This window comes from Nothoprocta perdicaria, unplaced genomic scaffold (assembly GCF_003342845.1).
Source record: "Nothoprocta perdicaria isolate Ctin4 unplaced genomic scaffold, notPer1 scaffold_61, whole genome shotgun sequence".
NCBI lineage: Eukaryota > Metazoa > Chordata > Aves > Tinamiformes > Tinamidae > Nothoprocta > Nothoprocta perdicaria.
The window spans coordinates 718,162-737,206 of NW_020455877.1; the positions used below are offsets into that span (position 1 = coordinate 718,162).

At 34.4% G+C, this 19,045-nt stretch overlaps 1 protein-coding gene across 1 annotated transcript in view; it reads right to left on the reverse strand.

Moving 5' to 3' along the window:
- The window catches only part of PPFIA2 (PTPRF interacting protein alpha 2), a 117,932-nt gene that overhangs the window by 59,091 nt on the left and 39,796 nt on the right, over window positions 1-19,045 (reverse strand). The window contains exons 4-7 of the mRNA XM_026049711.1: window positions 17,377-17,493; window positions 4,586-4,807; window positions 3,115-3,261; window positions 1,120-1,254 (exon numbers count right to left, since the gene is read on the reverse strand). Coding sequence (XP_025905496.1) covers window positions 1,120-1,254; window positions 3,115-3,261; window positions 4,586-4,807; window positions 17,377-17,493 — 621 coding nt within the window. The remainder of the gene's footprint in view (window positions 1-1,119; window positions 1,255-3,114; window positions 3,262-4,585; window positions 4,808-17,376; window positions 17,494-19,045) is intronic.

A 19,045-nucleotide genomic window follows, 5' to 3' on the forward strand; every position in this document is an offset into this window, starting at 1 on the left:
CTTCTTTTTTCCACCATTTCCAGTCTGCCTTTCAGATTCCCACCCATTCACACAAACCTAAAGTGGACAGCACAAAATCTTGATTACTGAATGAAACCCAAAGCCTCTCTTTCTAGTTAACTAAATTACATAAAAATCAGGCTTTATTAATGAGCCAATTAGCACTTAAGTCTTCTGTATAAGCAGAAAAACATGAGAATTACAGAAAAAGAAAAAATCTATTAAATATAAAAATGTCTAGGAATATAAATAGCCAGAAATATTCCTTGGCAATAGAGAAAATATATATGATAGATAAATCAGAACGATATATAATACTCTCTCAAACACATTTTTAATTTTTGCCTGATGGGAAATTAGGAGGAAAGAAAAATGTAACCATCTATCTTAATGAAGTTGATACTGCCTGAAATTGGTTTTAACTACATGCATATCTGAAAGTATACAGAGGCCAAATATGATAACCACACTACTGAAAATTTGTTCTCAGCTTTGTATTTTTCTGCAAGAAAGCTACCAGATAACAAGCTGCTATCAGAAAAAAAACACACTTTTTGTAATCCTCATAGTGTTTCACATCTGTCTTTGTGATTACACAGTAGAAAGAATGATTAAAACAAGCCTCCTAAGTATGTACTGCAAGTATGCAGAGCAAATCGTCTTCAATTGCCTTGCAAAAATGATCCCAGCTACCATTAAGATTTGGCTTTATAGTATTTGGGGGGATGAAAATAATTGTTGTTTCATAAGCATGATGCATGAAAATATTAAAGAGCACTATAACTCACCTCCCCTCACCTCCCTCTCCATTTCCTTAAGTGGAATACCCATAAATCAAAATCCTCCTGGGTTAATTAATATTTTGAAAATCTGTGGCTCCTTTATTGTAGGTTAACTTACAAATAGCTATTTAACCTGTGGCCAAAAGGGCAGGAATTACAAGCACATTGCTGAGAACATCTCCAGGTAATTCAGACTTGTGGTACATACTTAGCAGGAAGCGTTTTCTCCATTTCGAGTCAGCTTGAGAGCACGTTATTTTTGCCTTTGAAGGGAGGAGGACTCTGGGTGCCGGTCGCAGCCAGGACTCTGAAATTAACCTATTTCTCAGGCCAGTACCTTGGTGAGGGCCGCGATCCTCTGCGCCAGCTCGGCCTCCACTTCGGGCAGCGTTTCAGCCTTCCGCATAGTCTGCTGCAGCTTCTGCTCCGCCAGCTCCAGGCGCTCTTGCAGCTGCCTGTTCTTGTCCTCCAACTGAAGGCCAAAGATAGAAAGATGCAGAATTAAGATTTTCCTTCCTTAGCTATCAAAGGAGCAATCGAGACGACTACAGGCATAGGTGTTTCCCATCCTGAAAGCAGTGGGGCAGGCAGCTGTGCTAATGTGAGAGCTCAGCATCGTATGTGGGCCAAGAAAAGGTGGCGTAAAATAGCTCCAGTGAAGATCAACAAAAAGCTCCTTGCTTTTTACATGCTCTTTAGATAAACAGAATGAAAATATTGCTGCTGGTAAAACAAGAATTTTTACATGTCTAACATGGAAATATATAGGGACTAAATTGAGCAAAGAGGAACAATTCTAAAAGAATAAATTGCCAGCAAATTTTCTGAACAAACTGCTAAATGCAATTTTTCTGAACAACTGCCAACAACATATTAAGTGATGTTAAATCTAACAATTGTTGCTCAGCTAATTCATTCACTACCATATCCTGGTTGAAGAGACACTGTTGTGAGCCTATAATTAGACCTCATTTTACATCAGTAAAATTGCTTAATCTTTAATACTCACCAAAGAAAAGTAGGACTTCAAAATCTTTGGATAACTGAAGTATCTTCTGGCCTAATGAGATGTACTACCTGACTAAAAATTCATAGATGGCTTAGTGTTACCCACTCCCCTGTTCCCTCCATGTAATAAAAGCCATAATGAAAGAGGAGTGTGCTTTTAGATTGTTTTGTTTTAATCCTTCAAAAGCATTAAAAGTGCTTTTTGTATTGCAATATCACAAATGAACTTTAGGTATTTCTTCTATGTACTCTAAGACTAGCTCTATTTAATCACTGTTTTGAGTAGGTAGTTCGTGACAACGCAGAATGACTCACGATGGGAGCAAGAAAACCTTTACAGAGAGCTGCAGCTACATTTTTTTTCTTTTTTTTTCTATTGATTAAAGATGCACCTTAAAATAGTCCAAACAATTTGGAATAAATCAGAGAGGTTCTGTTCTGATGTTTTAATTTTGCTAAACATGTGTATATACAAAGGCATGTGTGTAAATGTATCTGCATACAATTATATAAACAGGTTATCAGATCAAACAAACCTATTTCCCAGGTAGCATTTTATTTTGCTTGAAGTCATGATAGGTGGAAAAGAATAAAGTCATTGATACTGAGAAAGAGGAGCAATTCCATCTCTTACAGTTTGAGAAAGAGGAGCAATTTTACCTTTTACAGTTTAAATAATATTCACTTCATATTAGCTTTCAGTTCGCACCATATTCCTGAAATTTTAGACAATGTTTTTCTGTTCACTTTACAATAGAGCTTTTGGAGTCACCCTGGAGACAAAGTGCCATGAGAGAAAACTGCATAATAAGTTTATAGTCTTTTATAAAGGTATTCATAGATCGTTTCATTGTTTCTGTAAAGTCTTTTTTATGGACTATTAATGCTTGAAGTCATTATGATCTTTTTTACACAAATTCTGGTCATTCCTGAGGAAGAGACTTTTTTTTCACATTTATATCTTTCTATTCTGAATCTGTTTATAAAATACATATATATAAATATATATAAAATACATATATATATATATATAAAGAAAGCATTATATCAGAAACCTTTCACTTAGGAGATAAGCTGATGTGCATTTATGCAAGACTGTTAGAAATCACAGTCATTTAATGGTGTTGAATATGCATGTTAATTTTGTGTTCATAGTTACAGTATGTGATATGAAGCTTAGAGATGCTCAACAACTTAATTTTCTACGTGCAAGTTGTCCATTGATGTAAAACAAGCAGCCTGGCCTCCCTCCTGTAGATTCGACCCCTTTTTGTGTGTTAGTTTTCGTGCTGTATGAAGAAAGTGACTGAATCAAATACTGAACCTGACGCAGGATGGCTTCCTTGTTTGCCAGTTCATTTTCCAGCTTATCGTTCATGTCATGTATGGAGGTGGATTCTCTCTGTGCACTGAGGTAGCGCTTCTCCAGTGTAGTGATTCTTTCTTCCATATCTTCTTTTTGTGCCATTGCCTAACATTAAAAAAAGTTAAATTACAATGTCACATAGTTTTATACCAGTTTATTTTTTATGCTAACAGTAGAGAGGGATGTAAAGTACACATAGCAGTAATATTTCTGTTTTAAACAGAATTTATTCTCTTTAAGATTTCTTACAAGGAGATACTTGTGGTCACTATTTTAATAGTGTCTAAATATTTCTCTGTGAAGCAAACATAACCCCAGTTCACATTAATTTATCTCCTTTTTAAAGGAGGGCAAACTTGATCAGAATATTTTATAATCACATAATAATATAAATATCACAGTGCAGTAATATGGGAAATTTTGTGCCAAAGTATATGTAACAGGCAGCAGATAACATGTCTGAAATTGCAGGAAAATAAATGACCAAATGTTAGATATATAACATATGTTATACGGGCAACATATCCATATGTCATGGATATATATATTTAATATTCTGTAATATTCTATAATATTGGCCCAATGAAGACAATAACTTTAACTTACATTATTCATTGATAATGAACTAGATATTCCACTTCAATTACTTTTATTGAAAGCAGAAAGTTTGTTAGATTTAAACTACTGCATTTTAAAAGAACTTACATGTTGGCACATAGTCTTTCACAATGAAAATATTTACATATGAGCACATCTTGCCATATGTGTTGTGTTATATTATGAAAGCAGTGATGTTGATATAAGTAAGATTTAAGTGAGAAACCATGAATAAATAAATTGATTCCAATAGCTAGTCCCAAGATAATATTTTCCATATTGCTGAATAAAAGAGATTACATAAATAATAACTACTTGCTTAATTCTTTTTTTTTTCTGACATACACATCATTTTATTTGCATTGAGAAAGATGCATTTTCTGCATCTTTTGTGGCCCCACAAAAAAATACAGAAAGGCACCTACAGCTTTATAAATGCATTTACAGGCAGATTTTGTAGTGATAATAAATTTTTATTTAAAAATTATCAACTAACCAGTGTCTCTGCTAGACTTCACTATAAATATGTGAAATGGCTGAAAATTAGGAACTACACTGATAATACTAAATAACAGAGGATAGAGCTTCCTCATATTATTATTATTATTATACAAATTTGCTCTTAATGATGTTTTCTTATAGATTTCTACATTTTCTTACAGATTTCTAATACTATTTTTAGTGTCAATTTTGGGCTTCCTGTGTCCAAGGACTGTTCCCATGTCAGTGCCAGACTTCTGCTTCCCATCTTTATTGACCCTGATCAATTTATATCAAATATGAAAGAACCAATTGCCAAGGAGTATGAGGTGGAATGTGATGAACCCCTTACCTCTCTAATGTCTCTCTGGTATTTACTGTTCATTTCTTCAGTTTTAATGAGCTCCTTTCGGGCAGTCTCTGCTTCCTGCTCTACCTCTCCCACCCGGGATGACAGTGCAGCCAGACGTTCCTTCATTTGTGCCATTTCATAGTTTTGCTTTTCAAGCAGCTCCTGAAGTTCCACGACTTGACTGGTATCATCATTTGAGTCTATAGAGCCGTTTGACAGGCGCTGTTAACAGAAAAGCGATATTATTATTATTGTTGTCCTTTAATGTAGACTATCTGTCTAAAGAATATCTAAACCAAAAATTATTCCAAAAATTACAGGACCAATGAGGAGAAAGAAAAACAAAACACACACAATAACTATATATAAGGCAGATGTAATTATGAAAAAAGAGACTAATATTCCAAGGATTTCAATATATTATGTCACATAGAGAAGGAAATGTTGGCATTAACAGCAGAATGCTATACAAGAACAGCATTAGTTCAACATTATAGCCATTCAATACAAACTGCAACAATACTACTACTAAAAAGCACCAAACAGCATATATGTACCTTAGCTAAACTAATACACCACTTAAACTTACTCAAAGTCCTTCTCACTTGCAAATTAGGCCACACTGCAGACAGGAAATAACACTTTAATAAATCGTAATTCGTGGTACCAGAAAAGAGTCTAGTCAATGTACTGGTTAAACCTACATTAGAAACAAGTTCAGCTAATGCACTCTGTATACTACTGAAAACACTCAAATGAATAATTATAACGAAATAAAAACATAAAACAGGACACCTGAATTTCAAATATGATTCCAAGAATACAATTCATATTGCATACAAATGATTCAGAAATCATTTATATTTTTCTACAAAAACAATAATAATAAAAAAGAATATTAAAGTGTATTCACTAGGGTGACTTGCTGGGAATTCTTTATCAATGTAGATAGTCACATTAAACTTTTTGGCATATATTTAGTTATTTCATGCTAAAACAAAACAAAAAAATGGGGTGATTTGGTTCTGAACTATAACATGGAATGACAAAAATCAAAGTCAAAACTGTCATTTGCTTAATTAGAGGCAATTTTATCATGTTAGAGTTATATAGAGTTTATTCTCATAAATGTATGCAGCAAAGTATTTCACTGTAACTATTATTTTACATAAATTTCTGACCTCAAAGTACATCAGACAAGAATATTGTTCATAAAGTGTCCCTGTTGTGTTTCAGATGGCTGGGGGTATAGCAACATATACATGAAATATGCCTAGGGAGAGTCTAGATGAAAAGCAGCACTAGTAGTGCTTTTGTATTATCATTGCCAAAATAGATCTATACTTAAATCTACGGTCAAATTCAAAGAACACTATTTTGTTCAATGGTTCTAACAGCATTATTTCCCAAATCAGATATAAAAAGAACCCTGATCAGGACTACCAGCACCTCTCTGGATCACTGAATAAACTTACTTTACTGTAAAAATTCGTTTCATCAAATAACTCAGCTCTAAAATTGCTTTTGCTACACTGCTTAATTATATTATCTGGATATTTTTTCTTAGTTGCTGAACCAACACTGATCTACTTAAAGGTCCAATACTACAAGGGCAAAGGCATTTAAAAATCTTAGGTACATTAGGTTTGTTATCTGGATAGTGTTGTTATTCTACTTGAAAAAATCCAATGCAAAAGCTGTGATCACATGTGTAAATAAAATAGTATTCAAACAAGATAAAATATGTTAACCATAATACTTTATTCCACTGTGTAAATAAAAAGATTTGTCTGAAGTTTATGACTACTATGTGTCTTACGGCTTTAACCACATATAGTAATTTTAGTAGTTTTGACAGATGGACAAATGCTAGCAGGTGTTTAGATGGCCTACAATTCTCTAAACAGCAGTCCATGAATTGCAACTAAGTTAGAGTAAAGCAAGTATCATATATGAAAATCAGTAATGTGATTATGTACTCCATATGCTATAAACATTTGGAAACAGCAGCCTTGGGTATCTAGGAGGTGTATGCTCATTGGCATCAGAAATACAGCTTTCTGTTAACCAAACTTTTATGTCTAAAGAGATTAATAAATAGAAATATATAGGTTTTTTTTTAATTAAGATATAGGATTTCTTTGCTTCCTGATTCCTAAGATTTATGCAAAGAGAGATAAAAACATATTCATAATTAATCCATCACCAATAAACAAATACTATGATTGCCAATTATGCATAAATGCATTTTGATTTATGCACATAAACATGCCTCTTAATTATTTGAATAACTTTTGGGGCAAACTGATTAATCTCACCAGCTGTTCACTTTTGTTTTAGACTATTCCTGTATTCATATATACAGCTGGTTGATGGAAAATTCTTTAGAAAGACAGGGAAAAAAATATCCTATCATTTTTTTTTCATTTGCTTCTTCCCTTGTGCAAGAGGATGCATAGGGCATTTTTGAGAAAAATATAGGATAGGATAAAAACATTTTAGCAAAGATAAGGAGTTTATGAGAACAAAAGATAGAACTGAAAATTCATTTCTACTGCTGAAAGACACCACAAGTGTAGTCTGAGGACAGAAGGAAATTGAAAGTTGACTTAGGCAGAACAATGCAGATAGAAAAGCAGATACTCTGCTCAGAGTAGTTTGGCCAAATGACAGAAGCAAGAGAGACAAATAATGATCTAGTTTCTACCCAAAGCCAGTTGCATAAGGCACAGACTGCATCAAGAAAGAAACCGGCTAACCCAAAACATTTGCATGCATATTTTAAATTCTGAAAGGTTACTTCTCATGATTGTTCTTTTTTTTTTTTTTTTTTTTACAGTGCATGAAAGAACCTCAAGCTGATGTCACGTAACACAGGAAAATGTTAGCAGAGTTGAAAGAAGAAGATGGAATGAAGTGTGTTCAGTTCTTGACAATACTTCATTTTTATTATGGTCTTGATACATGCGATATTTCTACAGCTGATCATCTACAGAATAAGGGGAGAGGCACAACCTTTTTGCACAATGGTTTTGTGAAGCTTAACACATTCAAGGGGTATTAAAAGGCAAAAAGAAAAAAGGCACACACAGCCTTTAATTCTGAGAATGAAGCACAAAATATACAGATATATGTATATATGTATAAATATTTTTCATTATATGGCTTTACAGCACTACACACCTAAAGAGAAACAGCTATAATTATGTAGAATCAATTTAAATCCACAAAGACAAGTTATGGTGTTGACAGAGAAATCACATCCTATACAAAGTATTCCAGAGGTACCAATGTTTCATAAAGAAAGCCTTTTTTGTTGCCCAATATTATTAACATAATTTAGTTGTGATACAAGCGAGGAGGAGAAACAGAGCCTAGGTGAAAGAATTATCAGGTAAATCAGATGGCAGTGACGGTATTTAACTACAACAGAGGAAGCATACCACAGAGCAAAACAAAGTTCAAAAATATCCTGTGGGACTGAATGTCTTGGAGGGTAATAGGGATTAAATTAAAAAAAAAAAGTCTGGAAAAAAAAAATCTTTGATTTGCCTACGGTCTGTGGAAATGGAGGAGAAAAATAGATGCTCCCTACTGCTGAACAGTATGAAAGGGAAACCTGCATTCCTGATAACAGATTTTCTTTCTTTTGAGACCAAACAAGCACAGCAGCAAGGCAATCTGCTACTTGTATAGAAGGGTCAGCAGAGAAAAGGGCAGTGAATTGGATCATTACATATAACAATAACCACCCCCTCCTAGACCACTCCTCTCTGTTAAAAAGAAAAGGAAGGGAGGGAGGGGAGGGAAAGGGGAAGGGGAAAGGGAAGAGGAAGAGGATAGCAAGGGAAGGCAAGGGAAGGGAAGGGACAGTGGTTTATTAGTAGTCAAACAAACAAGGGTAAAAGGAAGATGAGGAAAAAAGTGTAAAATAAGACCAGCATGAATAATATAAACTTTTTCATGCATTTCATATTGCCCTTCCAATTCAATCCATTAATAATCATACTGAAGTCAAAGTGAGAACTAGGTGTGTTCTCTTAAGTGATTTTTTTTAAAGTCTACAGCATTTTATTAGCAAATTAAGAGTAAAATTGTTGTGGGCTATTAAATGCAAAGGACTTTTTTATTAAAAATAAGAAGACATTTTTTCACAGTATATTTCTTGACAAGCAGTAAAAATCTAACATGAAGTTGGCCTTCCAAAGTTTTGCCCATAGTGTGTTTTGATTGCTACCTGTGCGAGGTTTTATTTGCCATTAACTGATTATTGTAATGATTATTGTGCAACATTTCCTTTTGTTATTTATTTTGCTAGTATGAAGTTAGAAAGGAAAGCAACGATCTAAAAGATACAAGAACATAAAAGGACCAAGGTCTCCAAAGGACCTACATAAAAAAAGTAGGAAGCTGTATTCAAGCTCAGGTTCAACATTGAATTGTTTTCAGAAAACATCACAAACAGAATATTCAGAAAAGGCTAAAACACAAAAGAATGCTTTCTAAATATCAGAACAGTATTGCTACAGTAGCTCAAAGAGACTTTCCTTTGGTCTGCCTCCGGGTATGACATAGTGTCACATCTGCCATGAACCTATGACTGTAACATTCATGGTGACTGGACTGCAAGATTCTCCTTGTGCCCATGTTCTAGGATGACATCTCAAGTCATTTAGCAATAGTGCTTTGTGAGACCCTTCTCTCTACTAAAGTAGGTGCTAGATGCTACTCTATAACATGTAGGTGAAATTGTGGTCAAATGTTACAAGAACTACTGATACGGCAGGCAAGATATGAAAGTCTTCCTATACGGCATATGCAATATATAGAATTTCCATAGTTTAAATCATTTCCCAAATACTTTGGACATAATTACACAAACAACAGCTGTAGCAATATTCAGACTTAAGCTATGTTTAGACTCTAGTAAGACTAAGATAACTTCTGTGAAAAATATTCACGTAGAAAATTCATTAGCTATGGGAGCCACGGAGACATTCCTTGTGACTTAGAAAAGGGAGCTATGAAGGCCAGATCTTTAGGGGAGAGATGGAAGCTGTATATATTTCCCAGGTAAAATAGAAGTTAATGAATTCTGTTCTATTGAACTATTAACAGGGAAATCAAATAACCAGAGGATGCCAAGTTAGACACATCACTCAGTCTTACAAAAGTAAGTCCAGTGCTGCAAGAAGTAATGTTTACTGATGTTGTTTGAGACGTAAGAAGTCAGTAGTAATAGTGATCAGAAGTTTCTTTTTACTATAGTGTTTCCATCCTTAGTTAAAAAAAAGTTTAGAAAACTATAAATAATATAACTCATATATATAGCTCAATGATAACACAATTACAAGTGTATGAAATAAAGACAAAAAAGCTAATTTCTTGAAAAGTTAGAGATCTAACTGAGAAGACTGTTGATTAAATGTGTAAATAAGTAAAAGTTTCCCAGTATCATTAAACCCCTATATGATCTCACACAGAGACATACACACTACTACTGAGCATCACAACATACGCTAAAGAGCTGCCCAAAGATGTTTTTAGAGATAATGTTGTGCCCTGCTATAGACACTGCTTGGATTCTTGAAGCCTCTCAAGCCCCACTACCACCTTCTGCCACTTTTTCCTTTCACTCTGAAAACCTTTACTTATCTTCCCTTTGTGTGCCAAGCCATCAGCCTCCATTAAGGCTCCTTCAGCATATACTTCTTTAATTAGGTTAACCAAGATTAATTCATAAAAGGATGCTTCGAAAATCAGAAATATATCTGCACTGCTTGGAAACTAATCCTGATTAACAAATGCAGCTTGTGTGCAAAGTGTATTTATCTCTCTAAATCAGAAGGTGAATTCTTTGGGAAAAGGATCACATCTCCCAGTGTTTCTTATACATTATGCATAATGAACGCACTCAATAAACTACCAAACAAACTCTCTGCAAACTCTCTCCCTCTACATTACAAACAACCTTTAATTTGTCCTCTTTTAAACTATTCCTCCACAGGTAAGCTCTGAATGTCTCGACTTCACACCATTATCATACATGCTGCCAGTTTAAATAACTTACCCCATAGTAAAAGATGATATAAATCAACAACTAAAAGGAAAACCTGCAAGCTTTTTTCTTTTCAACTGGCTATTCAAAGTGACCAGGAGAGAAGCAAAACTGATTATGAGTCAAGCCCAAAACCTGAACAGATTTTGCTCTGAAAGATCCCTATAACTTTTATTACATTATTTTCTCTGAACATTTTAGTCCACTCTGAGTTTGCTTTGGTAAAACACATCCTTACTCTTACCAGTAACCATAGACAGTGACTACAATTGCTGTCAATGTTTTAAATGATTTTAGTATTTATAAACTTCTGGAGTTTTGATTTAATAAATAGAATTATTATAGTGTCCTGGCTAAGAAGAAAGAAATGTGATTCTTAAATAACTGGAATATGACTGCCTTAGGCATGTTATAAGGTAGTATAATACCAGCTGTGTAATAAATGTAAAAAGTGATTTTAAATGGCTATGGGTTCCTCTTAAAATACAGAAGACAAAAAGGTCTTACTTGCCCCTGTACTGATATACATAGATGTTTTCATGAGCTTACAACAGTACATTTTATTACTCTGTGGGGAAGGGATCAATTTTGCTGGTAAAACTGCCCTTTGTACGGGTCGGACAAGTGGGTAATATGTGTTTAAAAGGTAATATCACAAAGATACTTAAAGAGCATAGACTAGTACCACTATGAATGTAGGAAGATGCCCTTTATCAGCAGGTTACAGGTATCATAGCAGCATATAAATTCTTAAAAAATAAAAATTGCATCGCACCAGTATTTACAAGTTGCAGTTATAAATGTCAGCAATTAAGTTTAAAGGTAAAAATAGAACATTTCCAAAGAAAAACATTTTGATTTAATACTGTACTGAAATGCTAACTTTTATGCCTTCAGTGTAATGGAAATCCACACTGAAGTGCTTTATCAAGCAAAAGGTCTTTTATGCATATAGGACGTCTACAAAGATAAAAATGGTCATTCCCCAGACCTATTAATCTCTGAGAAAATTCCATTAACTTCAAAAGCATGATAGCAATGTTTTGTTATGTGTTTGCATTAAGAGATGAAGCATGGAATTTACTCTGGGATGCTCTCTTATGCAAGCCAGAAATAGGTAATAAATTCTGAAACACTGAGGAATGAAAGCGGTGCTTTCATCGCAGACATTTAAAGCATACAGACCTGGGAAAATTAAATGTTTTTCAAAGCAACCTCAGTCCTTCCCAAACTGTATATGAACATTTCTGAAAACATTCAATTTTACTCAGAGCATCCAATTTCCATGGCTTGGACAAAAGTTGAAATAAGTATTGGTAAGAAATAACTACTTCATTTGAAAACAAAATTCTAAGTGTTTTATTTTGGGGAGTCCAGGAAGCACCACTTTAAAGGAAAACAACTGGTAGAAAGAAATGAGAACCCTGCACTTACTGCTATGAACACCTGAGATTCATTCTTAATTCCCCAGTTAGATGATGCATGAGATTCAGCCAAAGACTCAGGCTAAGTTTGTCTTTAAATGTACTAATTACCATTGTAGTAAAGAGAAGGTGATATCTGGGGTATCTTGATGAACTTTTTTTTGAAATTGAAAGGAAGTTTTTGAAAAAAGTATTTCCTTCCTCCAACCTGACACAATCATTGACTGGATATAGTGAAGATGAGCAACAAATAAAAGAAGAAAATATGTTTTCCTCGAATAATATATTACTTCTAGGTATACTTCTAGGTACTTTTGTATTTCTTTGTATATATCCTTTTCAATATAGTAATTCATCATGAAAACAAGCTAATTGGTGATAGAGCAAAATTTTATAAAATTGTACTTTTTATAATGGTAATGTAGTATTAAATATATATTTGTATATATCTATATGTATAAAATATATCATTTCTTGTGGAATTTTTCACTAAGTGATTAGTCATTCATAATGTTTATAACATGGGCAATAAGACTGTTCAAAGTAATTTCAGCTATGATAGGAAAAAATTGTTTCAGATATAGTTAAAGTTACAGACAAAATGAAATTGTCCTATAGGAGTAATCTAGAATATTTGTTTTGATGAAGTTTCTCTAAAACATCTCACTCACACATCTCTGGAACTGAGAAGAAAAAAGATTAGTTGAATGATTGGAATGTCCATAATTTCTTTATTTTCATTTTCTTTAAATCTTATGAATTTAAATGTAAAACTATTTTTTAAAAAGTGGCAAAAAATGACTATGTCTGAGGGATTCTATATATTCTTGGATTCTTAGAAATCAACACAGTCATATATTTCTTTCTCTTATTCATTATTTGTCTTTGTTCCTTTTTTTTTTTTACAATTAGAATAATATTTGTGTTTTCTCAATATTTTAAACTTCTCTTCATCCTTGCTGTATGTGAATTGCCCATCTAGTTGTCAGAGAGGGATGTATGTCATCATTGTTCACAAGCTTTACCCTAAACAGATTTTCTTCATATCTGATGGTACACTTTATGTATTTTAAGATATATGTATATTATTCTGTTTCCTTTAGTCTTTTTTTCTTTATGCTTTAAGCTTAATTTTTGAAAATCCTTCTCGCTTCTGAGTTAGGAAGCTTAGCAACAAGGACTGATGAGAACATCAGAAGTCTGTACTCCCAAAGCTTCATTGTTACTTTTTCACAGAATCACAGAATGGTTGAGGTAAAGATTCTCATCTCTACCTCGTCTAATCTAACCCCCTGCTCCAGCAGGGACACCCAGAGCACAGGGCACAGGGTGACATCCAGGCGGGTTGGGAAGATCTCCAGAGAAGGAGACTCCACAGCCTCCCTGGGCAGCCTGTGCCAGGGCTCCGTCACCCTCACAGGAAAGAAGTTCTTCCTCACGTGCAGATGGAACTGCCTGTGTTTCAACTTATACCCATTGCCCCTTGTCCTGTCACTGGCCACCAATGAGAAGAGCTCGGCTGCTTCCTCTCTACAGTCTCCCTTCATGAACCTCCCACTAGTGTTGGTTTATTAGTGCCTGTGCTCACAGGCATAAGTAATTTGAAGGTGGCAGACAAACTTGGCAATCCTTTACTAACATCTTGCACTCGGATCCCTCAGAGGCACGTCAGCTGCAATAGACCCTACTCTTGTTGTCACCACAGGTTCATTGGCCATCGCTCACTACTGACAGCTTCAGAGAAAGGAAAATATTGGTATTGAGAAGAGGTGGACACAGGCTACTGCCCTGCTGAAGGACAAGCTCTTTCTCCACTGCCTGTGCCACAGCAGAGCCTCATACACGGCCATCCTCTTGCTTTTAACACCCCTGCACGCATCCTTTAATGGCAATCTGATGATCATTAATATTTCTTGACTTCCCGATAGTTTTACCAGCCAGGACTTTATTCAGTTGGAATACCTGATTTCCTTGCTTTCACTTGTGGTGAAACCAGGCCTCCATCCTTATAGATCAAGTGAAGGGTCTGGATGGATGCAAGTGGTATCTGACGCCCACAAATCAAGATAGAAGAATATCTGATAGATAGGGTTACATCTTCATTCCTGTGATATGTGATCTTTGCAAAGTTTCTTCAAAATATTTTCCAAAATTCTCCAAAAACTCTTCTGCATCCTGTCTGCAAGACTCTACATTTGCTAACTTTCAAATTTCTCGTGCCTATCTTTTCAGAGCAGAAATGTTAACATATCGGTCAAGGTCCCTGCTACAGACCATTTGTTATCTTACCTGTTCACTTAGCTGGCATCCACCTGCCCATGGAAACAACCTACAGTGCAACCTGAAGTCTGTTTCAGGCACACAAAATGCCAGAGCCAAGAGTCCTCCTGAAGGATGGATAATTTCTGTATTGGATTCCTTACTATTCTCCTATGTCAGCTGTCTTACCACATTTCAAATATTGTGAAACCACATTGAAAAGTCATTTACTTCTTCTCTCTGTATTTTTCCTTTGGTTTTACCAAGCAATAAGTATTCCTAGTTAGTATTTCCCATTAATTGCATTTTGCCTTATTTTCTTTTTGAGAAGTTTCATTTATACTTGATAATGAGTCTCCATTTACAATTATTCCCTGTCACAATTAATAAGGTTTTTATCCTTTAAAGATTAACTAGCTTGCTTGATCATAATAATACTTTTAAAAAATATCACTATGTATTAAGCCACCGTTTTATATAAATCAACTTACAGTACAGTAGAACAGCATCCTTTTAAATCACATTTGTAGTCTCATAAAAGTATACATCAGAATCTTCTTTTCCAGAAGATTTCATTTCAGAATTCTTTGATTGTGAGTTTGGGGAATTTGAGGGTTTTCCTGTAGCATTTTCACAATTTTGTTAGTATCAGTGTAGATAAATAGGCTAATGCAACTGTGGACATATTCTAATTATTGCCACAAAATTATTTTTTTCCTGGAGATTTATCATTTTTACAAGATTTGTTAAATAGAAAATTAATAGTCCAAAAAAGTTCTCAGATGGTTCTATTAATCCACTTGAGAAGAAATATTTTTAAAATATTTAACTTTTTTTATACCTTTTTCTAACCACTGAAGTGATACAAGACTCTTCTTTGTTGCTGCAAAATACAGTTATATTATCTTCTTTTTCCAAGAGTATAGTAATGATTTTGTATTGAGACTATAATATGAGCTCATGTTAAATTTGAGACTGAGCTAAACTTTTGTATTGAGACTATAATATGAGCTCATGTTAAATTTGAGACTGAGCTAAACTTCAGCAAACAATTCAAGTTCATACACCTTCCAGATATGACTCTCTCTTACTGTAGGCAACTTTTTCTTTAAAGATCCTCTAATGATGCTCCCGTATACAGGCACAGGAGAGCCTGTTCTGGGTTTCTGAGTAAGCACCATTTCTGTGCCTACATGGATTTTACCATGTCTGTATCTCCTAGAAAGCCCCAAATGGTAGGTGTGCTCGGTGACTTCCCGAATACCTGAAGGTATTGCTAATATTGTGACTCGCACAGAGAAACCAAAAATGCAAGGTTTGCTCCGACTGACCAAAACTGACCTCTGACCATAGGATATTACAGACAAGGGGGCGAATCAACAGATTGTAAATTATTAACTCTATCCCCACAGCTGAAGTTGATTTTCCAACTTTAGCTGTGGGTACAGAGATGGAGGAAAATAAGCTACGACCTGATAATTTAAAGTCAAGTTAAAGCTTATAATATGTAAATATTATCGACTGAAACATATAATAAAGCCAAGTTCTTCTTCACGAACTAAGAGGGAATGGATAATGGCCACTGAGATAAAGTAAAAGGCTAGAAAGCAGCCAATAGAGAGGACCTAAACTGAAAATCACTGGATTCCATACAGCTATAGCCTTCTGTGAAGTCCTTATCCTGTATGCTTCCATTATTATATGGAACAAAACTAGTAAGCTTACACAAGTTTACTAATTCAGCTTAACAAGACCAAGTTAAATAGTTTTGATCAGGAAGCATGGAAGTTTTCTAGACCTAATTTTTGAGAAACATTCAATTCTTCTTAGTAATGTATTATTTTGACTCTTCATGCTTGTTTCATTTATGTTGAAATATTCAGACTTCTTAAAAGGCTTATGAACACTTACTTCTGCTCATTAATAATGAACCAAATGGCTCAGAGTGAAAGACATGGCTAGCAAAGAAAGTGGAAAATCAGAGAATTTTGACTAAGCAGTGTGGCTCTATTTAAAAAAATAAGTGGGCTGTTCACTGCTTTAACAGAATTTCACAGATGTGTCAAGAAGAAAGATTTCACAAGGAAGAAAATAGCTGAGCAGTATTTATTTACAGTATTTGAACTACATGGATTACTTAAAGAAAAATACACATACACAGTAAACCACAAAATATAAAATTAAAGCTTGAAGTGTAAGTACATTCTTGTAAATTGGATTGCATGTAAAATAAATAGGTAATGATCAATGTTATTTGTTTTACTTTTTTTTAAAAAAAGTTTTAAGTATGATTAATGCCACTGCCCATCACATGCCATTAGGCAAAAATGCACAATTAGAGATCCAAGCAGCAGCTCTATTCATGTCACAGCCAGCCAAATGTTACATTACGCTTGCATCTTAATTTAATAATTGTGAAGAAGAGAGATAGGAGATGCAGCCTGATTTTCTCTGTCTATAGAACCAAAACTTTAAGGCAAACCTTGTTTCTATACCAGATGGTCTCCACTTTTTCTCTTCTTACAGCCTCAAGTGGCAAATACTGTAAGTTTTAAGCTGTTTAATTTCGGAGAAATGCTAAGCAAAATATTTTTTCCTCAGTAAGGACATAAATGCGCAACAACTCTTTTGCTAACACAGAGAGAAATGCCTTTGACAAGTCTTTAGGTCTCTGTCATTTCCTTACAGACTGTTTTGGCAGGACTTTTGGAATATATTCCTCTTGGCATATATGTGCTGTTGCACCTTGCTGTTCTGTCTGCAGCATATACGGACAACTCAGCAGGACACATTGCCTTCAACTGTAGCTTTGTGCTCAAATTCCATGGAAAGTTTGCTATAATCTATGACTCTAACTCAATACCACTGCAGTATCCAATCTGTGACTAAGGACCAAGGCCATTTCAACAAGTTTTTTTTTCTGATATTGGTTTGGTTAGGTGGACAATCTTCTAAAGGGAAGCCACAGAAAATGGTCACATTAAAAAAATCACGTATGTGATTCCTTACCATATTAATCATGCGAGTTAATGAAAATTAATATGTTATACCTTTTCATGAACCTTTTGCCCTGGCTCCATTCCTTCAATATGCTCTGACTCAGCAGGCCCTTCACCAACTGCCATTTTCCTCTGAATGTGTGCATTTTGTTCACGCAAAGCCACAATCTGCGAAAGAAAGAAAGTACATGGTCAATATACCCCAAACACCCAGAAAGTACTGAACAAGTAAATTTTAAAATCCATTGAGGTTTTGATCCAATACTACATTTCTTGTAGCATTTGCAAGGTGATGCTTATACATACAGAAATTTTAAAAATAAACCGTATGTAAATATATATATTTATATTTATATTAATATATAAATAAATAAGGACCATTAAGAATATATTGGAATCAAAAATGATTGGAGATTCTTTTTAAGATTTATGTTCTACCCTTAATTTATGCTGGGGCAAGAGTACTTAGGCACTGATTTCATAACACTACTTCACTACAGGACAAGATAAATTATTTTGTGTAAAGCAGATGAGATATCAAGCCAGTATAACATGAAAACTGGGCCAAAAGCCTATGAAGTAAAAGCAAGTGATGTATGGTAGAGTGTTAGCTTTATTACAATTTCCTGTTTGTTGCTAACCTATTTTAGTGTGTTTTTGTTAATAAAAACAACTACAGAAAAATTCTCAGTGTCTTTTCATTGACAATTTTGTATTAATTGAAAACAACTTTTTAATTCATTGGTAACAGTATTCAAATAAGTTATGAAGAAGAACTTCTTTGCTGTAAGGGTGACAGAGCCCTGGAACAGGATGCTTAGAGAGGTTGTGGAGTCTCTTTCTTTGGAGATCTTCAAAAACCACCTGGATGCCGCCATGTGCCCCGTGCTCTGGGTATCCCTGCTGGAGCACGGGGGTTGGACTAGATGATCTTTAGAGGTCATTTGCAGTCTCAACCGTTCTATGATTCTGTGACTTCTCTGCTAGCTTGTAGATTGCTCTTCAATGATACACAGTGTAGAAAGCTTTAGGTGCTAAAAGACTTTTTCATAGTGTAGCATGGCAAATTAGAATATATGTCCAAGATAAAACTCAGTCATTTTAGTAGATTGCGTAGCTAGAAGTGTCTGTACCAATCTTTTTTATTATATACTTCTATACTAAACTATATATATATAAATATATAAAGTATATACTATACTACATATAGAGTATATATACTATACTACATATAGAGTATATATTTCTATATTTAATAATATAATAATTTATACATTTAAATACAATAAGTGGTCTATCAATATATTGGGAAACTTGATGCATATTTAAAGGCTTCTATTATTGCATTATGGCTGCATAAATTCTGAGTTAGAAAACCGTTTTCACTGTCCTGTCCTAGAAGACAAAACTCAAGGGTTGAGAGACAAGAGCTAAGGCAGTACTACTTGCTAAACATGTAGAGTAGGATTTCTAATGACTTTAAACAGTGAATAGTTAAAAAATGTATGTTAAAATATATTTAACTTGATCTGAATAATCTAACTCTAAAAAAGATTTTCAATTGTGTTTTTTAATTTATGCTGGAATTCTGGTTATAAAGACCAATGGAATGAGCTCTGGCCAGCCTCTGAGATCTCACAGATGCACCATTTTTTAAAATAACTGTTGCTTAATATAAATGTGAAAATGTTTTTGATGTGAGTTAGGCAGATTCACTGCT